This window comes from Pomacea canaliculata, linkage group LG11 (assembly GCF_003073045.1).
Source record: "Pomacea canaliculata isolate SZHN2017 linkage group LG11, ASM307304v1, whole genome shotgun sequence".
NCBI lineage: Eukaryota > Metazoa > Mollusca > Gastropoda > Architaenioglossa > Ampullariidae > Pomacea > Pomacea canaliculata.
The window spans coordinates 22,592,141-22,616,666 of NC_037600.1; the positions used below are offsets into that span (position 1 = coordinate 22,592,141).

General features: G+C 43.0%; 1 protein-coding gene and 2 long non-coding RNA genes across 11 annotated transcripts in view; 2 read left to right on the forward strand and 1 right to left on the reverse strand.

Moving 5' to 3' along the window:
* The first annotated feature begins 542 nt into the window (after positions 1–542).
* Positions 543–4,527, forward strand: LOC112574903. Of its 4 annotated transcripts, none has more exons than XR_003101512.1 (5): positions 543–572; positions 681–828; positions 2,976–3,140; positions 3,813–3,859; positions 4,245–4,527. It is a non-coding gene; the product is annotated as an uncharacterized LOC112574903 (long non-coding RNA). The 4 variants fall into 4 exon arrangements; XR_003101511.1 differs by having other exon boundaries at positions 544–572; positions 779–828; XR_003101514.1 differs by lacking the exon at positions 681–828 and having other exon boundaries at positions 544–572.
* A 3,498-nt stretch (positions 4,528–8,025) lies between these two features.
* Positions 8,026–19,951, forward strand: LOC112574714 (coadhesin-like). Its single transcript, XM_025255942.1, has 14 exons — positions 8,026–8,388; positions 8,801–8,881; positions 9,834–9,865; positions 10,279–10,467; positions 10,647–10,835; positions 11,386–11,574; positions 12,172–12,360; positions 16,115–16,303; positions 16,643–16,831; positions 17,322–17,510; positions 18,047–18,139; positions 19,209–19,342; positions 19,656–19,660; positions 19,696–19,951. The coding sequence occupies exons 1-14, from the start codon at positions 8,324–8,326 to the stop codon at positions 19,949–19,951; spliced, it is 1,989 nt and encodes a 662-aa protein (XP_025111727.1). The 5' UTR covers positions 8,026–8,323.
* Positions 19,952–20,044: 93 nt separating this feature from the next.
* Positions 20,045–24,526, reverse strand: part of LOC112574904 — an 8,306-nt gene continuing 3,824 nt past the window's right edge. For 4 of the 6 annotated variants that reach the window (XR_003101515.1, XR_003101519.1, XR_003101518.1 and 1 more), the window contains one exon: positions 20,045–22,412. This is a non-coding gene — a long non-coding RNA (uncharacterized LOC112574904). The remainder of the gene's footprint in view (positions 22,413–24,526) is intronic. The other 2 variants (XR_003101517.1, XR_003101516.1) reach the window with 2 other exon arrangements.

Sequence of the window (24,526 nt, forward strand, 5' to 3'; positions counted from 1 at the left end):
GGCTAAAAATAACCTGACGGGTTGAAAGCATTTCTCAGTTTTCACATTTTGATCGCTGTCGCCAAATGTCAGTGATGATGGCCATCTGTAGAATATTGGACATGTATGTTTAGATGGACAGACAAACACACACACAGTGTTACCAAAAGATTATGCACATCGTGAAGTACACGCACGTAGCACAGGTTGACACCAACAGACACAGGTACACAGACAACACACACTCACACAGTTCCTGTCAGCATCTCACAGAAACTCATAGAAGACAACAGACTGACACAAAGACTGTTACTCAGACTCCAGCATGCAAGCTGCATCGTTTCTCTGTCCGTCCGTCCGTCCGTCTGTCCCTCCGTCAGTCCGTCTGTCAGTCCGCCTGTCTGTCTGTCTGTCTGCCTGTCTGCCTGCCTGTCCGCCTGTCTGTCCACAGCTCTGTAGGTCACAACTGATTGCTCACTGTGTTGAGAACTGAGCAGGTGAGAGATTAGATAGGCGTGCACAGACTTCAAATACAGCCGCTGACAGGTAAGAGACTCTTTTGTAGCGGACAGTAGGCTGGGCCTGTACACCAGGTAGGTATACGTCACACACACGATGCCTGGGCTTTGTCTGCGTGTGTGCTCAGTGTTCTTTACTTGTTTCTCCTCCTCCCTTTTACGTTTTTCTTCCCTTCTTGTTAGACTGTGAAGTGAAGAATGGTGTGAGAGCAACGGCGATCACTGGTGTGTGCTGTGGGCAGCTCCACGGGTCACTGACCTCTGTTATTTTCTGTCTTCAGTAAACAATGAAGGCGGCGGCCATTCTCTGCCTCTTCTGCTTCACACTTGTGTAAGTCTGTAAGTCTGTATGTCTGTAAGTCTGTGTGAGGTACAGTGAGTGATACAGCAATGAGTTGACACCACACTGACGTGAGTCAGTGAGTAAGGTACAGTGAGGTGTCTACCTGTCACATCGAGTGTCAAACACGTTCACTGCCGACAGCTTGAGGCTGTTTATCGCTAATACAAAAGTAAATCACATTTCTGATTTGTACACAAACATAATCCAACACATCAGCACTCGCGTCACTGACGGAGACATTGTTTCAAGAAAATAGTTTTGGTTGAAACAGTGGCTGCTACAGCATTACGTAACATCAGTCATCATGGGGATGTCATATCGTCAGACAGCAGTCAGTCAGATGATGACATGTCAGATTATGTCAGCGGTCGGTCAGATGATGACATGTCAGAATATATCCACTGTCTGTGCTGTAGGAAAAGCCAGGACCAGACACTGTCGGAACTGTTGGCGCCATTTATGGGTCAGATCCGATCAGAGGTACGTCAGAGCCGACACCAACAACAACGGTCACTTTGACTTGGACGACTTGCGTTCAGTCTTTGAGGAGTATGACATAAACCAGGGGTGGGCAACTTTTCCGGTCGGCGGGCCGGATAAGGGGAAAGGAAGTCCTTGGCGGGCCAGATTACTGGATCAATACCCTAATCGCGTATTTATCTACATATGCAAGGAATAAATCGTGTTTAATGTAAACTCGTAAACTTTAATTTTAAAGCATAGAGTCCGAAAACAGTATTTGATGATGTTAAAGTAATGTACTTCAACAGCTGCTGAAGTCAATGAGACAGCTGCGGTAGATCACACTTGCTTGAACTCTGGCTGCATGTCGGACATAGAAATCCTCAGTAACGACTGCACGTGAACATCAGTTAGACTGGAACGCAGATTTGTCTTGTTAATGTTCATGGTCGAAAATGTTTGCTCACAAATGTATGTAGACCCGAACAGAACAAGTAGTTTCATGGCCATCTTTCTCAGGTTGGCAAACTTGGACTCATTCAGTGAAGCATAAAATTTGTCAATGCTTTCAGATTGGAATTTCTCTTTCAGGGTAGAGACACACTGCAGGTCAGTCAATTCCAGCTGTAGAGCATCCGGCACTTTTTCAAAGTCAGTTGTAAACGGGGATGACAAGATATCAAACTCAGCAGCAAGTTTCTGGAAATCCGCAAAACGACGAGCAAATTCATTGTCTAGTGTAGATATCATATTGGTGTATTTCTCAGTTGACATCATCTCGGGTGCCATAGTCTCCAGTGTTGGAAAGTGTGTTGTGATGTTCTGACAAATTCACCATCACTGAACGATTTGTTGTGCTTGGCAATGTTGTATGCGACCACCAAGCTGGCATGAGTAGCAGCTTTCTGGGCTACTTTGGTTTTTACGAATACATTCTGCTGTTTTACAAGTTTTCTGTCCAGTTCTGTTGCTCTTGTTTGCCGTTCGGCTGCTGATAAAGTCCTGTCATAGCCTGCCATAGCCTGCCATAGCCTGCATGGTTCGTCGCATCATGGCGGCTAACGTTGTACTCTGTCGTCACGGCAACACTTTCACTGCACAACAAACATACTGCTTTCTTGCCGACTTCTAAATCTAATTCTAACTGAAAACAAAGAATCAAAAAACAAAGAAAACAAAGAACCAAAAAATAACTAACAGTCACTATTATTCGACTTAGTGAGCAAGTAATTAGTACATGTAGTGGGAGATTGCGGCAGAATGTGGCCGCGGGCCACATTATCATGTACGACCAGAAACAGTCTGCGGGCCAATCAAAATCCCGTCGCGGGCCGGATCCGGCCCGCGGGCCGTATGTTGCCCACCCCTGACATAAACAGTGAGTGTGATCGCTAAGTGTGACGCACACCGTGAGTCTGAACAGTGTGTGTGTGTGTGTGACGTAACCGGTAAGTTTGAACATAGTACGACACAAATGACGTGTGAACATTAAGTGTGTGTGATGCGAACAGTAAGTGTGAACATGAAGTATGTCACACAATCGGCGAGTGTGAACATTGTGTGACATGCGCTGTGTGAAGCCTGTGTGACGAGACTTCACTCTGTTCACGCGGTGACGTCCTGCCTTATCTGACGTTGCCGTCCCATAATTATGTGACGTTGTCGTGACGCAGACAACCACGAGGTGACACGTGACGAGTTCGTGCAGCATTTCGCCGGCAACTCCAGCACGCTCCGCATCGTGGCGCTGGGGCTCTTCCTCGACATGGACTCCGACAAGAACGGCATGCTGGAGCAGAACGACGCCACCACCTACTTCAACAAGATCGACACCGACGGTAGACGTCGCCGCCTCTCTCCCTCCCTCACTCCTTTCCTCTCTCCCTCCCTCTGTCTCTCTCTCTACCCCCTTCCCTGCAAGCTCGAGGCTTGAACAAGATTGTCTGCGCTTGTCTCTAGGCCTGCCTGTAGGACTGCCTGTAGGGCTGTTTGTAGGACTGTCCCCGTCTATGTACCTCACGAGCATATTTCATGTTTTTCTCAAGAAAACCATCGTGAAAGAGACTATAATTAACCTACTTTTATAGGACTGTACGTCTGATGAACTGTAATGACTCGAGCTGTAATGACTCAAACTGTAATGACTCAAACTGTAATGACTAGAAATGTCTTTGATTCTCCTCCATTCACTATGTGATGCTCATTAAAAATGCTCTTTTCGTTAAAAAATATTTGATATTCAAGCGAACACGCAGGTGTGTGACTACTGGGCTGTGAGGCTGTAGGACTGTGGGGCTGTGGGACTGTGGGGCTGTGGGACTGTGAGGCTGTAGGACTGTGGGACTGTGAGGCTGTGGGACTGTGGGGCTGTGGGACTGTGGTGCTGTGGGACTGTGGGACTGTGGGGGCTGATGCTAAATATGATACCAGTGCTTGTTGTGGGCGTTGCTGTTGTTATTTTCCTTTGCCGAAACACAAACTGAGACTGTTGTTGTTGTTGTTACCTGCAGATGACGGCGAGGTAAACCGCGAGGAGTTTGTCAGCTTCTTTACACAGGTGAGTAAACCTCAGGTGACAGACTTGTACTTGATGAATGCTATCGTCCTAACGGTTGATATTCACGCGCTTGATGGCCGGTGTGACAGGACCTGTGGCAGGACACGAGTGACCCACTGGCACGTTCAGTGATGTAGGAAGGTGTTTGAGGGGGAAAGGGGACAAGCTCAACGACCTTCACATTTGTGCCTCCTCGGTATCTTTGTTGCCTCCCCCTCCTGCTTCCTACGCCACTGAAGTTGGTCTGGCAATAGTTGGTTGATACCTTGACAGTGTCGTCAGCAGCAGCTGTTTGAAGACTTGACACCACTCCATCGCCAGAGGAGGTATTGTCCTGTGTGCTAGAGCAGCTGCTGAAGTCTTTACTGTCAACCTGTGTGTGCAGCTGTTCGAGCAGCTGTTTCTTATCCAAATCATCGTCAGTCATGGCGGCCTGACTACAACCCACGCTCCGTAAGAGGACGAGACTGGCGCTGATGGCGGTACCAGGACTGCAAGCATCCATCTCTTGTTAGCACTGTCAGCACATCTCAGGCACTGGCACGAGTGATCTCTCCTATCTCAGCACTAAAGAAGTCAAAGGGCACTAACTCGTGGTCACTTCCGCTCTTATTACACGCCTTGTGATAGTTGTATTGCATAGGAAATAAACAGAATTCACAAAGTTTCATGTAGTAACTTTTTAAAATATTTTTGTTATGTTCGTGACATTCATCATCATCATCATCGTCGATTTGATATAGTGCATTTCCCCACACAGATGCAGGCTACATGCGCTGTACAAGAGACAACGCCAATAGGCAGCGATGCCGTATGACAGAGGACAACACAGTAACACACACACATGAACAGTGAACATTGCTAAGGAGGAGACAGGAACAGTGAGGACAGACCTATTACAAGTGATGTTTTCAGAAGAGGTGAAGTCCAGATCGTAAAGCACGTAACTTCAATTCTGCACTGGACAGACGAAGAGACAGAGACCGAGAGACAGAGGCAGGTCACCCCAAATGCTGGGGCCCAGAGAACGAGCCACGGCCGAACTGATGCTAGGGACAGGGAGAGAACAGCGGGCAGAGCCAGGGACCTGCCAGGCGGTAGGACAAGACACCAGCAAGGCCATGACAACACCAGGACCAAGTGTTCAGTTGGATGCCAGCAGGAGCTGGGAGTCAGAAGGGGTGGGACATGATCCACCTGCTTGAGACATCCGATGTCACGTGCGCTGTTGTGAGCTGTCACGAGCGTGACGAGCAGGCGTTGAGAGAGATGGAGGATGAGAGAAATATGATAGTGGCGCCTGCACGATACCCAGGCCGACATAAGCTGATGATGGAGGCTGATCCTGCGCAGCTCCAGACAAATGCACTTGCAGACTGAGCTTCAGCAAATGGCAATGATTGCTCTGGATTGTCTAGATCGTGTTATGTGCATAATGGATTGTGGACTTTACTCGCGTTTCGTTGGACCAAGGACTTTAGATGACATAAGTTACTTCCTATTATCTGCATTCGACTATCGTCGACGTTCAAAAGTAAATTTAGGAACATCGACCAATCAAAAATTCATGTAGGATACACAATAAAAATGAAAAAAAAAATAATAATCATCATCATCCAAACCAGAAAATTTTATTTTCTGACAGTTACTACACATACAAGAATAAGTATATGCACAAACATATACATAACTCTCTAGATATACACACGTACGAACATAATAAACCATACCTCTCTCTAAAGATATCTATATACGAACGTACCGGTCAGACATACAGACCATACGCCACATTGAACACACACAAAAACACGTTTATCACACCTGACAATGTCTACCTGTCCTGAGCAATGTGGTCTACGTAGCGGGGTCTGTGCTCACTGCTCATCTCTAGGCTCAGTCTGTGATGACCATGCGCTGTCGTTTTTTCGACAATGCCTAATTTTACTTAAAAAAATAAATAATAAAGAGCATCATTCCAGTCGTGTGTCAGTACTCTGTGTGTGTGTGGAGGGGAGGTAAGCACAAGAGCTGACAAGGCCCGTCACTCCCGCCTGTTGACCATGTGCTGCACAGGGCGACCTGTCCACGTCTTCCCGTCTGTAAGCCACTTCTTCCTCTCACCACCGCGGCGTCGCCCTCCCTCCACGGTACCGTCAGGGGTGAAGTGTCGGGGCGAGTCACGTGACCAGACTCGCTTATGCCGCTTAGCTTTCGAGTTGAGCTTCCTGGTGTCCTGCGAGTGTGGGCCATGTTCTGCACAAAGTAATTAGTTTTATGTTCCTTGTATATATTCCTGGGTAGGTCTTTCCATGTTGGAAATCGGAGTCCATCAAAGTACTTAATGGATCAAACATAGCTAATATAATTATTAAGCAATCTACTTAATGCAGCTAATATAGCAAATAAAGTTAATAAAGTAATGTACTTAATGCAGCTAATAAAGTAATGTAGTCAATATAGCTAATATAGTTAGTATAGTTAATAGAGCAATGTATGTAATGTAGCTAATATAGCTAATATTCCAAGTGTAGCTAATACCGCTAATATAGCTAATATGGGTAATCAAGTTAATAAATGTAATATAGCAACGTAGTTAATATAGCTAATATAGCTCATGTCGTTACTATATTAATGTAGGTAATGTACTTACTATAGCTAATGTAGAAAGCTAGTGTAGTGTAGCTAGTGTAGTTAATATAATAAATATAGCTAATAGAGTTAATCAGGGGTCAGAAGCCATAAGCAGCCTTAACATCACACCAGCCTATCTGTAAGGAATTCTAGTCTTACACTGTGGTGCAAGCCGTGTAAGTAAGCCGACGCCTGGCTTATGTTGCTGATGTTGGCTGACATTAAAATCAACGGTTTAGCCACGCACAGCCACTTCCTGTATTCAAGGGCGATGCTTTTAAATTCTCAGAACATTCGTGACTTTCATTCTGAAAACACATGGCGGCGTGGATTTTGCTAAACACTTCACTGAGCACTTCACTGAACACTGAGGTCACCGTCAGGAGGTGGTGTGGGGCAAGTTGCTCTGACAGTGAATGATGGGATACAGTGTGTGACACGCACGCGCCGTCACTTGACTACAGCCAGCATGGCGTCATCACAAGTACATGGCTGACGACAGGCACCAAGACATATACAGGTCCGTGACCGAGTAGACTTCAATCTTTGCCACTTTATCCCCTCGCGAAGACTCGCAATCCCGTTAGCTGATTTATTTTTCTCAAAGGTCGCAATGAAGGGAAAAACTTCAGAAGCGTGACGTCAGCGAGCTGGGCAGACCGCGCTAAGTAAAAACCTTCCTTCAATCTTTGGAAACTATGAAACTTGTTCTGGGGGTAATTCACCAACTGTTAAACACTATGAAGGGCTGCATAAAGTTAATTGCGACAGGCAAAATAACTCAAGGCCTAAAACTGATGACAGGTAAAGGTAAAATAAATGAGGGCCCAACACAACACAGACAATGGTAAACTGTTAGGTTAGGTTAGATTACAGAGCATCGTGACCAACGTCTCTGTAGTGCAGTGGTCACCAACAGCGACTTTAGTTTGACATTGGGGGTGTTCAAAAGACGGGAATTTCATTTTTGGTTTTGTTTTTTTTTTTTTTTTTTTGGGGGGGGAGTTTTGCTTTGGGATGTTTTCGTTCTCTAATACGATAAATTTTCTCTCAAACCTTTCACGAAAACCTGTTGATTGCCGAGGGAAACCATATAATCTAGTGGCTACAAGCGAACGTTTGTTTGATATGATATCGACTATGTTAAAATCTAGGTGGAGCTAATTTTTTTTATGCATTTTGTTTTATTTTGTTCTGTTTTTTGCTTATTCTTTCCCTAGTATGAACAATTCTATGTCAACCATTTCATGAAGACCCACTACTATATACACAGCGATCTTAGAAGTCGGGGGGGGGGGGGTGTTATTCTTTTAAAGAGGGAACTAACTTTCTATCATCCAAACGTACGTGAGACGATGGCCTGCAGGATATACTGGTCATGCCGCTCTGTTTTATAACAAATGTTCTCTGCCCTCTACAATGGAATGTGAGCTGAAGAATCTCTTCTCTTCACGGACGGACATAGATTCACTCGTACCAGCTAACAAATGGTTTTCTTAATCCACCAGTGCTGCTCATCAGAGGGAACAACAGAATAAACACAGCGGGCAAGACATCTTGAGTGATGTTGAATAGGTCACTCACATACATGCATGCGTGTACATAATATATTAATATATTATTATAATATAATATGTAATACAGTATGAGACACGGTTGTAGCATAGTAACTATTACCGCCTTGTCCAGCTATGTTATGATTGGTGGCATCGCCGTCAACGAGGAAGTCACGTGACTTCGCGCCCACTGACATCCTGGCGGAGGCTCACACCACAACCAGCGGCTGCAGGCTGGAGTCGTTGTCGTTCTACCACGTCGTAGTCTCTGGTGGAGATGAAGTTGCTGGCGCTGTTGGTTTTCTCAGCTTGTCTGGCCGGCGGCTGCTGTTCCACAGTCACGTGAGTGTGATACACGATGATCTTGTTTTTATTTATTTCCATTTTGTAGTTAAAAATATTGTCTAACTACACATAAAAATATTCGAAAACATCATTATATCAGCAATAAGAAATATTTGTAACATCTTACGAATGGAGCAAGTAAAAGTTTTCTGCTAATTTCCTTCTCCGGCACTGCTGTTCGGAATGTCTTGCCATTATCTTATTGATGACAAGGCTTTTTACCTGTTTGATAATATCTTTAGTGGATGTAATGGTCACTTTTTTCTCTACCTGTGACACTTGGTTTTATCAATATATACTTATTAGGTTGGATGCGTTCTATCATCCTCGTTTTCCTCCTAATTCATTTCACTTGTATGACGACGGCACATCAAACGTATTTTAAAAGGTAAGAAACTGTCTTTTGCAGATGTTCTTACCACTGCACGACTTCCTATAAATACACAGTCAAGTGTGGACTGTGGAACTGGAGCACATGCACACGATACGGGTTTGCCATTTCAGTTTCTGTAAATAGCGTGAATAGTAATGATAAATAACAATAATCATAACTAATAATAATTTATAATAACTAATAATAATGTGAACATCCTGACCAAAATAGATGGCACTCTGTGCGCAGACAAATAATGATAAGTGAAAGATAACAGAGGACAGACACACTGAACAGCATCAAGGTGAGGTACAAGAGTAGAAGGTACAGCAAAGGATGAAGGTACTCACAGATTACAAAGAAACCATGGAAACTAATGAATGGTTTTGGTGACGATGCCCTCTACAATGTACATTGGGACATGGAGTCAGCATCAGAGACGATGACAGACGATGTTCGATGTTCATGCACAACTGATCCAGCAGGCATCTAGCTCATACAGAGAAATATCTATGATTAGACAAATATCTAATTAACAAATTAGCAAAAAATACCACCATCAAAAATTTTCACTAATTTTGAATTTCAAACGCACATTTCGTTTTGCCAGGTGTGTCACTAACAAGCAGGCTGCTGCCTGTATCCCACATGTTGTGCTGTTACTAGTAGCTTCAGCTGTGATCTGTCAGTGTGTAGTGTTAGTATGCAATGCCAGTGTGTAGTGTCAGTGTGTAGTTTCAGTAATGCCGGTGTGTAATGTCAGTGTGCAATCTCAGTGTGTAATGTCAGTGTGTAAAGTCGGTGTGTAGTGTCAGTGTGTAGTGTCAGTGAGGAAAGTGAGTGTGTTTCTCAATTGTAGATTTTTCCGTCTTTCCATTCTATTGGTTCGGTCATTTTATTTGTCGAGTAAATATTTCTGTCCAGCTACCCAATAACTAAATATATTCTCAAAGGTTTGTTATATTAAAAAGGTATATTGTGTGTTTGTGTGTATGTATGTGTGTATGTAGGTGACAGAGAGGGAGAGAAATAATAAGTGCCAACGATAACTCGTATGTGGCTGTTGCAGGACAATGACCCGCACATGCTACAGGACTGGAGGTAACACATTTTGTTGTCACACACCTCAGGTCTTCGTGGCCATGCTGTACACATGACAGTACACATTCTGTCTGTCTGTCTGCCTGTCTTACAAACAAGCTCTCAGACAACTCTTGTTCTTGTTATTTGGTTCCTCCTTGTGTTTTCTGTATTTGATTTTATTCTTCGTTTAGTACGGTTGTTTATTCTTTTATAGTTCATATGTTGTTTGTTGTTTTCCTGTCCCTCGTATGCTCTCCGTGTTTCGTTCTTGTTCTTAAACACTAAGAGTATGCTCCTTAGAGTGTGAGTATGCGCTTTACACATTATTATTAGTAGTAGTAGTAAAAATAGTTCTTGGCATTGAGATCAACATATAGTTTAATGTGGGAAAGTCTATGTGCTCCAATGTTTAACCCTATTTTTCTTCTCAGTAAATGGGGGCTGGTCGAGCTGGGCATATTCTAGCACCGGAAGTTGCTCCAGAAGCTGTGGGGGTGGGACGAGACAGAGGAACTTAGTCCGTCACTGTAACAACCCCTACCCTGTCCTCTGTGGCACGTACTGTCCTGGGAGCAGCAGTGGGTACAACACCGAGTCTTGCAACACCGGGTGTTGTCCAGGTATGAGTGTAGTGACACTGTACAGGTGTGATGATAGTGACATTGTCCAGGTGTGAGTGTAGTGACATTGTGCAGGTACGATTCAAGTGACATTGTCCAGGTGTGAGTGGACTGCCACAGTCCGCATATGAGCAAAACAATGAGGTCTGCAATTCATACTGCATGCTTGTGCTGTCCAGTATCTGGGGGCTGGTCCAGCTGGCAAGTCTACACAACCGGAAGTTGTTCACGGACATGCGGGGGAGGGAAACAGACCGTGACGTTACAGCGTTGGTGCAACAGTCCCTCCCCGTCATGCAATGGAGCGAGTTGCTATGGCAGCAGCACCACCACAGAGCAGAGGTCATGCAACGGACAGAGTTGTCCTGGTGAGAACCTTGTGTGTGTGAAAACTAAGTGTGATAATGTGTCGTATCACGGAATCTGCTCATCTTTCTTACCTCACAATCACACCATCACGTGTCCGGCTTTGGTTGTCTCTCATTCTGAGTCGGGCCTCATACCTGGTCTGTCAGCTCCTTAACAAATGTTCTTAAGGGAATGCCTAAATGTAGCTTCCGGCATGGCCATACTTGTTTGGTGCGCACTATTTTTGTTTTTACTTTTTTCACATCATATTACTGGTAACCCTAGAAAAACACCTCAGCAAAGCTGATTGTATGGTAGCTCTACTACAGAGAGCAGAATGAGACAACTTCTAGAGAGCAGTCTACCTATACCAATATATCATAATCTACACCAAAAGTACCACAATACTTACTCATACATACCATGATACTCCCCATGCATGGCATATACATACAAAGCATAATACCCATACATACCATACAAATCATACTTATACATACTCAACTACGCTGGTATACACACTGGTATACACACTATCCCATACCAATGCTGCTACCTGTGTCCTTTCAGTCAATGGCAGTTTTTCTAGCTGGTCCCTTCAGACTGAAGGAAGCTGTTCACTCACGTGTGGTGGAGGAACAAAGACCTTGACCTACAGGCGTTTGTGCAACAGCCCTGCTCCTCAATATGGCGGAACGAACTGCACTGGCAACTATTTCAAAAACGAAACATTAGTTTGCAACATTCAACCTTGTCCTAGTAGGTGCTCCATGTTCTTTTTTTTAAAGTTACTTCTCTATTAGATAGAAATGTAGTCAAAACTATATTTCTCTTGGATATTCTTTAGCGCTCATGTCACAACTTTTGACTAAAAATTCATCTCACTGGAAACTAGTGAAAAATTCACAGATGTTCTAAAGTGCTTTTAATCTATAAATAGAATTGGTTTTATTGTTGGTATTTCTAAAACCATCTTTAGTAAGTTGACATTCAAAAACAAAAACCATTTCCTGAACACATAAGATGATAGAGATCAGTTTGAGTGATGTTAGCAAGTTTAATGAAAAATGAAATTTTTCTTTGCGGAATAGATAATAACATCCTGGTTGAGTTGTGTGGAAACATTTCGATAGTGAATTTTATTCTGACACTGAGCATGATAATATATTTCAGCTTTAGAATCTTTACCATTGTATGATAACTCACGATGTAAAGAACTGCAACAGTAATGAAGAGAAAACAACATGAACTGAGCCATCAAATTTCACATCATGCTCTGTAATATGTCGGTTGTTCAAAGGTATTCTTAATGAAAACAATGTGAGTAAACATGTGAACATTTACTCGTTGGTTTAGTCGATGGAAGCTGGTCCTCCTGGCAGTGGCTGGACAACGGAACCTGCTCGGTGATGTGTGGAGAAGGGTTGATGGAGGTGACGTACACACGTGAGTGTGACAGCCCCGCCCCACAGTACAATGGAAGTAACTGTCTGGGAAACAACACTAAGACTGAAATTGTTATCTGCGACTATCAGTCTTGTCCAGGTGAGCAAGTAATCAACAGGTAGGCAAGTAATTTATATGTTTGATATTGCATTGTAAACCTGTTACAAGAGCATAATTGACATCCGAGTTCATTCTTTATTTTACAAAAGGTTTATTAAAGAAAATCAAGCAAACCAGGGCATAGTCCATGAGAATGCAAACACGTGTGTTATTATTTGTGTGAATAAATGTGAACATACATGAATAGGTGTGTGTGTGTTTTTTTCCTAAATTTAAAAAAAAAAATGGTACCAGATATTCTGTTGCTCTACTTCTTGTTTGTCACTTTGGGAAACATTAAAAAAAAAAATAAACAGTCTGGTACTTTGAAAAAAAATCCTCTTTCAGTTTGATATTATTTCCCAGTGAAGATAATATTAGTTTTGGTTATAGAAGGACTGTCACGGACGCCGGTTCTCACACGAGCAATACACACACACACACGACATCAGTATGCGTTCTTTCAACACAAAACAACGATTGTCTGAGGCTGTCCACATCATGTTAATAAGTTGCTCAGGATTTTATGACATAGAACACAGATAAATATATTTATACAAAAATGTCGCAACGCACAGTTCTTAAGTGAAGATGGTCAAAGCCATCTATGAGAAGTAAACATGTAGTAATGCAATAGTCTCTACTTTTAATTTTATAGGAATATCAATCTCTCGGTTCATAACTTAAAACAGTTTCCAATGTTTTAGTCCAGGGTGTATCAGTTCCAAACCATACTCACAGTTCGTAGGGTGGTCACCCTTTGCGTCTACAGTCAGAATACGAGTAACACAAATCACACCGGTAATCTATTACAGGCGGCTTTTCCTTTCCCGAGCGGGTAGAAAACTCCGTGTAGCTCAGTGACAGATGACACACCAAGGCCGTACACAGTGGCCGTGTAGCTCAGCAGATGACAGATGATGACAGATGACACTCCAAGGCCGTACACAGTGGCCGTGTCTGGGAGGGGCTCACACAGTCACAGTTACGGTACCCCAAGATGGCGATACTAAGCCAACGGTACACCGAGCCCACACTCTGCTGGTGTTTCACCGAAGACGATCGAGGAATCGTCTAGATGTAATCCTCCTTCAGAATGGCCCCAACACAATTTGCCCGTACACAGAGAAATCCTTGGCTAGGCAAGCAATTACTGGCGTCTACGCTTCTCCTCTTAGCGCACACACAGCGTCCTCCTACAATGTCCGCCAATGCCGTCTGCTTCTTCTGTCTTATTCGCTAGAGTGATCTCCCTTTCCCCTCTTTCTCACTCCGTCTCCATTACGTGTTATTTACTCTTACAGTTCATAAACAGCAAAGGTTCATAAACAGCAACACTAACCTAAATACATGGAGGCACGGACTGGTCCGTGACAGGAAGGTTATCTACAATTAGAAGATTTAATGGGCTCAATTATGGATAATTAAAGGATTAATTTTAGTAGAGTCTATCAGCGCTAATCAAAGGCAAATGTCAACCCGAAAATTTGAAGCCTTTCATTTCTTAATTAAACATTTCTTTGCTATAAGATAGATACCTGGAAAGCGATAAATGTTTGAGGTCAAAGAGAAAACTAGTGTATACACCTTTCTGGATATTTAGTCTCTGACAACTCATCCTCGTGGTATTTGTCGTTTGCTCCCTCTTCTAAAGGGGCAATATAGGCCTTAATGAATAAACAATTAATTTGATAGCGTTATTGATTATTGACTATTGATTTCGTATCATGTGTACGTCTAGTGACAACTTGCACATAAGTACATCATATTCTGCTACTACTTGTGCATTCATTTAGAAAATGAACAGCATTTTGTGTCTTTGGTGAAAGATGCAAAGTTTTTTCATGTGTCCACTGAATTGCACTCAACCTTTCAGTGGTCACTTGTGGGAGAGGTCACTGGTGGGAGAGGTCACTGTGGTCACTGGTCCAGGCCGCTCGCAGTTTTCTGTCTTTACCGGAAATTTGTGAAAATTCTAGTTATTTTTTCTTATTTTGTTTTAAAGTGGATTATTAATTGTTTGTAAATACGATGTGAAAAACACAATACCGTCGATTCCACTCATTTTAGTCAGAAATGTGGCCAGTTTCTCCCTGTTTACATCGTCTTCATGTACAAGAGACCAAGTGTGATGGCGGCGTTGACCCCGCTCTCCCTTCATCCACAGCAACCCTCCCCACAGGTGAGATTTTCAAGGAGCCCACGTTACCTGATGTCATGCAGATGTTAAACACAATAAACTTCACGTTTGTCGGTCTGATGAAAGATTTATGTGATGTTAAAGAAGCTTTCTCCAGTTTAAGTGAGGAGGTGGAAGAGTTAAATGATGCTGCGGAAACTTGTCTAGAGAAAATACATTACTCAAAAAAAAAAAAAAATCTGACAGAAATAGAGAGAAGGTCGGATGACATCGAACCGAGAACTAGAAAAAGACTCCAAGAGACTGTAAGAAAAATTGAACGTGAATGTAGATGAAGAAGAAACAAAATTTGTTATTCTATAGACTTCTCTGGAAGGACAATGAGAGTGCAAGACTGCGAAAGCACTTTGTGAGAGAAAACCTGGGAGAGTGTGAAACCATAGTTTGACCGTCTGCACACAAAGATAAGGTTTATATCTTGAAAACAAAATCCACGCTGAATGGTTCGAAGTTGCATTACGGAGAAGACTGATGCGAGTGCAGGCTGACACTTGTCGCCTACATGAAGGAGGCAAGAAAGGAGGGAAAAACACTAAATTGGTGTTTGATCACTTATTTATTGATGGCAAGAAGTTCTTCATTAATGAAAATGAAAAGCTTGCAGAACTTAGGACTATGGCCGCCGTTTTTCCAATAATTTAAACACAGTGCCTACGCATGAACAATTTTGTCAATATTCTCGTGGAAATAAAGAAAATGGTACATACATCCAAACAGCTTAGTGAGTGTGCTGTAAGTTAACATTCGTGTGTTTATGTATGTGTATAAATTAATATGAAGATATACAGGTGTGTGTGTGTGTGTATAGTATATAGTGACTAAGACAAGGAAAGTGAGATACGATATTGCCTGACATCCTTCTTAGGAGGTTGATGTGGATGTGTGAGAGGGTGTGTGTGTTGAATGTTGTGTATGGGTATGTGTGAATGTATGGGTGTGTCTGCCCGTTAAACTATACATATACCGTTATTGTGTGTACGTGTCTTTTGTGTGATTGTAAGCACAAGAATAATAACTGTCTTGAACTTCCTCAAACAGACAATAAAATTTGACTAGATTTTACTTGTCAATACTATTCTTAGTAAGTCAAAGATATCATAATGAATAAAACAGCGAAAAGCTAGTTTTATAACTTTTCTCTTGTGTTCAAATAAATGTATGTTACACAATAAAAATAGAGCATCAAGCACATGACCATTTATTCATATATTTCTGAGTAATTTAAATGTTAAAAAATAATCTCAACACACAAGCAACGGTGAGTATATTATATGATAGTTGTCTACAGTTGTTTAGCCACGTGAATTCAGAAGAAAAAACGGAAAAGCGTTTGGTATCTTTGGCAAGAAATATGTTATGAAAAGCTTTGTAATAACATCTTTCTCACTGAATTGTACTCACCTTTTTCTAGAACTGAAAGTTGTTTTTTTTTCTTGATAATTGATTTGACGGGGTTAGGCTCATTTCTAGTCAGCGACATCTGCTGGTTGTTAAGAAATTACCCTTCAACAAGAAATCGTGAGTAAACATGTAAACATTTATTTGTTGTTGCAGTCGATGGAAGCTGGTCCTCCTGGCAGTGGCTGGACAACGGAACCTGTTCGGTGACGTGTGGAGAAGGGTTGATGGAGGTGACGTACACACGTGAGTGTGACAGCCCCGCCCCACAGTACAATGGAAGTAACTGTCTGGGAGACAACACTAAGACTGAAACTGTCATCTGCGACTATCAGTCTTGTCCAGGTGACATGCCTTAGTATAACATGCTTTATATTGTCATAATTGTCCCAAACATTACTGAAATGTATGTTTACTGGTACTATATCTTACAAGAGGTTCTTAGAACTAAAAAAATAGTCCCACAGAATGTGTGTGAAAAAGAGAGTTTTGATAAGAGAGAGAGTAAAAACGAGGAGCAATATAAAAATTTATCTTAAATGTTATTACTGTACTTTTTACCCTTGAGACGTCACATAGAGACATAGTCTTTATTTGTTGAAGATTTCTTGTGAAAAGGTAGAGGTTTGATATGTTTCTTTTAAAGAAGAAAAAAAAATGTGACCATTTTCCCGGCCTATCCAGTGTCTGACAACTCGTCCTCCTGGTATTTGCTCGACAACGGAACTTGCTCGGTGACGTGCGGAGGCGGGGAGATGACGGTGACGTACAGACAGGACTGTGACAGCGCCATCTCTCAGGGTGACGCAGGAAACTGCACAGAAAACAGCACCAAAAGTGAAACCACAGACTGCAACACACAGCCTTGCCCAGGTAGGACATCAGGTGATTCTCTCTCACAACCTTGTGATCAATGCTTTATGGAAATTTGGTAGAAAGGCTTGAAAATAGTGCAGCTCAGTGTGTTACTACTCCTGTGTGTATGTATAATGCAATAGGTAGCTATAAAGGTGTGTGTGTGTGAGAGAGAGAGAGAGAGAGTGATGAGGTGTAGTAGTGACTAAGACAAGGAAAGTGCGACAATATTACCTGACATCCTTTCTAGGAGGTTCGTGTGGATGTGTGTGAAGGTGTCAGTGTGAAAGCGAAAAGCGTTTTGAGTCTTTGGCGAGAGATAAATTATGTACAGCTTTGTAAATTTATCTTGCTCAGTGAATTTCTTATAAATGACAGTTTGTGCTCTTAAATATTAGTATGTTGTTGTGGCGAGGTTTATGAGTCAGCGACATCTGTTGGTTGCTAAGAAATTACCTCTACACAAGAAAACGCGAATAAACATGTAAACATTTATTTGTTGTTGTAGTCGATGGAAGCTGGTCCTCCTGGCAGTGGCTGGACAACGGAACCTGCTCGGTGACGTGTGGAGAAGGGTTGATGGAGGTGACGTACACACGTGAGTGTGACAGCCCCTCCCCACAGTACAACGGGAGTAACTGTCTGGGAGACAACACTAAGACTGAAATTGTTATCTGCGACTCTCAGTCTTGTCCAGGTGAGCAAGTAATCAACAGGTGGGCGAGTAATCTACAGGTGGGTGGGTAATCAATAGGTGGGCAAGCAATCAACAGGTGAGCAAGTAATCAGTAGGTGGGCAAGTAATCAACAGGTAGGCAAGTAATCAACAGGTGGGCAAGTAATCAACAGGTAGGCAAGTAATCAACAGGTGGGCAAGTAATCAACAGGTAGGCAAGTAATCAACAGGTGGGCAGGAAACCAACACCAAAGCTTATTTAGACTAAATGATGAGTAGTCACTGAGACGTCACTGCCACTTCTGTTACACGTCACTGTTTTGAGTTCATTCAGTGGAGAGCTGTGTGGCTGTATCTGCAGCTCTTGTGGGCATGTCGTGGGGCAAACAGGTCACATAGGAGTATGAACATTAAATACAGATGTTGTGTGACAGGTGTATGAACATTCAATACAGATGTTGTGTGACAGGTGTATGAACATTAAATACAGATGTTGTGTGACAGGTGTATGAACATTCAGTACAGATGTTAAGTGTGACAGGTGTATGAACATTAAGTTACAGTTCCGGACTACACTATGGCGGAGGGATCTGCGGAAGGATACAAGCCCCGGACACAAACTGCAGTCAGCAGCACGCAGCCTTCTCCGGGTAGGTCAGACAGTGGGGTAGATAGGGAGAGGTCTTGTCTGTCAACTATTCTTATCATACCTACTCCTAGTCGCCTCCCCTGTACGACTACATCACGTACGACCACACACACATCTAACCGTCGTCTCTCTCGTTGCGCATGCGTGTAAGTGAGACAAAGAGAGAGAGAAACGAAGACAAAAATGTGATTCGGTATTCCGAGCCGATATACCTAATAGCAGTTGACGCCGGCATCCGGCTGACAGTTGGAGCTCATCCTCACCGCGCGGGTGGATTCATATGACACCGTCCAGCGGGACCAGTCCGTAATCTCGCGGGACAGTGTCTAGCGGGAGAAGGCCATAATCTCGCGGGAGCAGTCCGTAATCTCGCGGGAGCAGTCCGTAATCTCGCGGGAACAGTCCGTAATCTCGCGAAACTGCATCCCGCGGGAGCAGTCCGTGATCTCGCGGGCCTAGGTCCAGCGGAAGTAACTTATATAGTTATACGCTGACTTATAGAGTTAAGCAAAGTGTCACGGCACTAGTCGTAATTAAAGGGCCATAATTAAAGTCTTTGTGTGATTACTCACAATGTCTGTGATTGTTATTTTGCTTGTATAAATCACAATGTACTTTACCATAACACTCAGTCTCCTCACACCACAACGACTACAGAAAGCTGACCGTAGCATCTGTTGTGATGCAAGTTGTGGGACGACTGGTTCTCTTGAGCACCACCAGAGGTAAGGTGTGTCCTCTCCCAGCTGCTTCTAAAGGGCCGCCATCAGTTTTCTGTTCTCGCTAGGGGCGCCGGGTAGTGTCGTGGTGGAAACACTCGCTGGTCACCACTGCAAGGATCTGCTTAGGGTTCACATCTCGTCTCCGGACACTTTATGTACTTGACACAAGGTTGGGCGTCGGGGCTTTTCTCCGGGTATTGCGGTTTCCTCCCCCTTCCCTCTCCCCCACGGCGTGAATTCGCCGCAAGGTAGAAGCACTTTCCTACTAAATAAATCAACTAACATTTTTTTTAGCTTCTCACTTCATCCTCCAGCATCTTGAATTCCCCGTGTTGTGTGTACTTGTAGACTACAGCTCCGCCTTCAACACCAACATTCCCCAGAAAGTCTGTCATCAGATCACCGGCTGGTCCCTCCCACTCAGTCTGCTCTGGATGCTGGTGCTCACCACTTGCGGCCCACAAGGCGGTCATCTGTGCGAGGTGCACAAGGACAGGGTCAAGGGTCACCTGGCTGCTTGCGACGGCGAAGAAACCGATTCTCACTCAACATTAAAATTAATAATTGATCATTTTAATCGTCTATTAATTCATCAGACAATGTATTCCATTCATTTATTTATTCACTTTTTTTGCATACATTTAACACGTACAACATTAAAATTAAGCACGTACAGCTTCCGTATTTTACAGAGTAAACTGAGTATACTTACCTCATAGTAAACTACATTCATCCACTGGTTGTACTCCACAGTCGCTCATACACTCATGCACTCGGGCACTATGTTCCTTGCAGCCTCGTCTACTGTGTCTGCTGTCTACATCTACTGTCTACATCTACTGTGTCTGCTGTCTACATCTACTGTCTACATCTACTGTGTCTGCTGTCTACATCTACTGTCTACATCTACTGTGTCTGCTGTCTACATCTACTGTCTACATCTACTGTGTCTGCTGTCTACATCTACTATGTCTGCTGTCTACATCTACTATGTCTGCTGTCTACATCTACTATGTCTACTGTCTGTCTACTCGTCTCGCCTGTCTATTGCAGTTGTCAGGACTCAGGCATCTGAATACAAGAGCGAGTAGAGGCGCAGGTTGTCAAGAGATTAAAGTTAAATTAATGTTAAAGTCTGAATCACACGCACACCACTGACAGACACGACTCCACACACTACAATATATATATATAATATTATTGTTGTTACAGGGTAAACCTTTGTCTTCATATCGTGGGCGTGGTTTACAGCTTGTCCTTGCTTGTTAAGGTCATGTTAGTCTGGTAACCATGGATACATATTGTTTATTATACATCAGTTTCAATACCATTTCAGAGCTATTGAGGTTGTTAAAGATCTTCACCACATTTTAGCCATGATGCTCAGGTATCAATAATATTTGTTTATTTATTGCAAAGTGCTGCCCTCTCGTGGTGTAGACAGGACCTCCTAAAGGTTCGTGTAAGAGCACTGAAGCTTCGGGCAACAGGTTCCGTCCACGTCTGCCCAGAGGAGGGTCCCTGTGGACTTGGAGTGGACTCCAGCTTGGAACTGGTACCTGATGCTTGACACAGCTGCTGAGTGAAGAACGACTGAGACCACCACTGACTGCAAGGTATCACAACTGCCTTAGTTATTTATTTGTTACCTTGTGTTTCACGTTTGGTTGTTTACTATTACACGGCCCTTCAATCCTTCCAGTTACAGAGCTATAGGTCCGCAGGGTGCAAAATGTCAAATGTATACAAACATTCACTAGACCGATGACACAGTGTCCTCCAAGCTCCTCTCGTTGCCACTGAGCTGCTACAACACGAGGACAGTCCGAGGTCTTTAGGTAGCAGCGATGTTGACACCGATGAGGGCATTGATGTCAAAACCTTTTGTTTCATTTCTGTGAGGTCTTATTTGGAGGAGACGAGACCCTCAGGATGTCGGCCTCAAGTCTGCAGCTGCAGGCTGCTAGTCCCACTCTGTACAGGGGATTCGGACAGCCGTCTGGTCACGTGCACGTCCGTAGCTGGTGTACACGTGTGATGAAGCCAAATGTGTTCTACCTGTGGTACGAACATGTCACTTTGACATACACAATATTGACACAGAAGTTTTGCTTGTGATGCTCCACAGCAATGATTGCGGTCCGTTTATCATCGTAAAACACACACACACACGCACTCACCAAAACGCGCGCACACACACAGCCTCCTAAAAGCAAGAATTGTGTACAGTACACACAAACTCTTTCTGTTAGGAAAAAGGAATCTGTTTCATTAAAGCACAGCGGCTGATGACATTGTACTGGTGGCTGTCAGAGTTCATGTGTTGTTTTGAAGATGTGACACTGAACACGTGAGCGAGAGCAAACAGTAACACGTCACACAGAACACATTACATGAAATGTACACATGAGCATATTACACATACAGACATATAATGTACACACTAACACATCAACAAATCTTACATCGACACATGCCACATACAAGCGTGACTACAACTTTGTAGTAGTGACTATCATGTTTACTTGTGTACTTATACCACGTGTTTACTTGAGCAGCTCTAATAAACGCAGCTTGAAGGCATTTAAAGATTGTCAGATGCCTGGCTGCCTCTCTGTGCTCGTACTTGGAAGGAATGTGACGACTGCACGGAGACACCTGTTGCCTCAGCTTTCCCAAGAGGTCACAGTCTCGACTTTGTAAACAATATTCGGATATGGATGCAGCCACGTGTGACTGGAGGACATGTAAACTTTCGTGACACGCCATCTGGTTGTTCGTGTTGCTGTTCTAGCACCAAGTTGTCGAAAAATTAAACCAGAAGGATTTCTTTTTTCTTGGTAATATATCAGTCTTTGCTGAAAGATGGTTTTCAAGATGCTTAGTGTGACAGGAATCCAACACACATGTGGACATCCACTTCATTCATTCAGTAGACTTTTGCTGTAACGGCGTATATAGGGATGGGAATCAATGTGTGCTTTATCTTTGGTACACACAGATAAGATTAATTTACAAAATGTTATACAGAAGTAATTGTTTATTAAGTCTGGAATTTGTTTTAGTTCTTAAACGTATATTTGTTCAGTCATAAACGATGTTTCGCAGTTTTAGGCAGTGGACTTTGCTCTGGAACACTGAATGGTTTTCATGGGTAGTGAGAGACATGCTTATGCCCCTCCTTTCTGTGGGGATAAATGAAAGACTTCAATAATTCTCTCTAGCTTCTTTTTATTGATGCAGACTTATAAATATGTTCCTTTCTTATTGGTCGTCGTCCGCGAGGTGGATTACTGCGCATGTTCCTGTGTGGACTGTTTTATTCTCTGATAGTGCACTTTGTTTCTCGTACGGACTGATCTTGTGAACCTTGTGCGAACATTTCTGCTGTCTTTCTCCACGTTCATGGGGACATGCATGACGAGCGGCACTCTGTCTAGTGTTCGTGCTGCCTGCAGGATTAAAAATATAACGGTCTTTGCTAACATCGTCGATAGCTTGAAGTCACATTACTTCTCCTCCACACCAATAGAGCTGAGGTCGTGCACCTCACTGAAGAAGATCGAAATAAAAGAATTACAAGTACAGTGGTACCTCGACATACGAGTGCCCTGACATACGAGTGTTTTGAGATACGAGCCGCCGAGCGAGCGATATTTTGCTTCGAGATAAGAGCAAGATTTGAGATACGAGGAATCGCACACTACACCGCTGCACACGACCCCAACATGCGGGGCGGATGTTAGTGTCGTGTGCAGCGTCTAACAGTTTCTCCCAAATCAGACTAGACCTCAGTCTGTACGTGTGCTTGTTTCCCTCGTTTTCGAAGCATTTTTGATAAGTTGGGTTCGCGTTTTTTTGCTTTTTGTACATTTACAAAACATTATCACATTTATTTTTGTGACCATGGGTCCGAAGAAGAAGATGATGTCTATTGAATTAAAGCGCGAAATCGTAGAAAAACATGAGCAAGGTGTGCGAGTAATTGACTTGGCGAGGATGTACGGGTGTAGCACATCAATGATATGTTCTGAGCTTAAACAGGAGTTGATAAAGGGTACAACGCCAGCTAGGGGCGTTACAATAATTTCTAAGCTCCGGACTTCTCTCCATGAAAAGATGGAGAAACTATTGACTGTGTGGGTGACAGAGAAGCAGCTTCAAGGAGGAACCTTAACACAAAGCATCATGTGTGAGAAGGCAAGAGCGATTTACGGTGATTTGCTGAAGCAGATCCCACATACTTCCACACACGAAGAATTTAATATGTTTTTATAGAATATGTATTTGTTATTCATAAATAAATGTTTCTTCTTGTAAATACACTTTTTCTTATTCAAAAACACTTAACAAAAACAACTGAGGTGGTGTTTTGGGAGCTGGAACGGATTAATGGCATTTCAATGAATTTCAATGGGGAAAATTGCTTTGAGATACGAGCAATTTGACATACGAGCAAGGTTACGGAACGAATTAAACTCGTATGTCGAGGTACCACTGTACTTCATACAGCGCCCCTGGGGTCATGTAGCGAGTCAAGGAAAGTCAGTGTCAGCATCAGTGTCAACATGTATTCAATGCAAACACTAAAATATATAAGTATGTTACATGTGATCTAGAGTACGCACTACATTTGTTAGCTCAGTTGACTTTTCCACAAACCTACTGTTTGTATATTATATGTCTGTACACACGAGAACGGAAAGCATGGGCTGATGGCGAGTGTGTGTGTGGGCGAGGTATATGACCCCACTTATATGACTCCCTTGTAAATAAAGATGTCATGTGTCATGTGTCCCTGTCATATGTAAGAGCCGTTTATATTGTTTCTGCCTTCCCTAGAGACTGATGGACTGACAACAGAAATACAAGAGACGGGAGGTAACACCAGTTGAGTGACGTGAGCTGACCTGAGGCTGGACTTTATTCACGAACAGTATTGTGCCACATGTTGGAATTGCAAAATGTTATTTACAGGTTATACATCACAAAATGTTAACAAAGGATATTAATAAAGGAATGTTTATTCCTGACTGTCAGTGTGTGTGTGTCACTGTGGCACAGTGTAACGGACAATGCCAAGTTGTTTGTTTACTTTGATTACACTGTTGTGTTGTGCCGGATAGAAATACCCTGACAAAATCCTGTCTTGGTGCTTTAGTTGTGGAAAACCACACGCTAAACCAGACCTGGGCAAAGGCTGGCCCGCGGGCCGGATCCGGCCCGCCTCCTGTCTCTGACCGGCCCGCCCGCTGGCCCGCCCGCCAGTTTATATACTCTATATACAGTATTGGGTAAAACTGAGTTAACTATATCAATCCGGCCCTCTAAAACCATCCCAATTTCTCATTCGGCCCCTTGGGAAAATTAATTGCCCACCCCTGGTCTAACAAGTGAAAGAAAAACCACAAAATCACATTTTGTGTGTGTGAATATGTAATTGTGTGTAACTATCTATATTTTAGTGTTTGTCTATGCACACCTGTGTTTTTGTGTTTAATTATCTTTGTATGCATTTTATGTTTGTGCTTTGTGTGTATGAGTCTGCTTGTGCTTACGTACAAAATATGATATGTATGTGTATTATGTGTCAAAGTACATCAGTTAAGAATTTTATTTGCTTCTGTGTTTGTGCTTTGTACTAGTCTTTACTTTATCGTTTATTT

Bases quoted from the DNA above. Each gene is read 5' to 3' on its own strand.
- LOC112574714 (XM_025255942.1), top strand. From the start codon at position 8,324: ATGAAGTTGCTGGCGCTGTTGGTTTTCTCAGCTTGTCTGGCCGGCGGC. The intron at 10,836-11,385 runs GTGAGAACCTTG...GTGTCCTTTCAG, and splicing joins CAACGGACAGAGTTGTCCTG to TCAATGGCAGTTTTTCTAGC. The intron at 17,511-18,046 runs GTGAGCAAGTAA...ATGAACATTAAG, and splicing joins CGACTCTCAGTCTTGTCCAG to TTACAGTTCCGGACTACACT.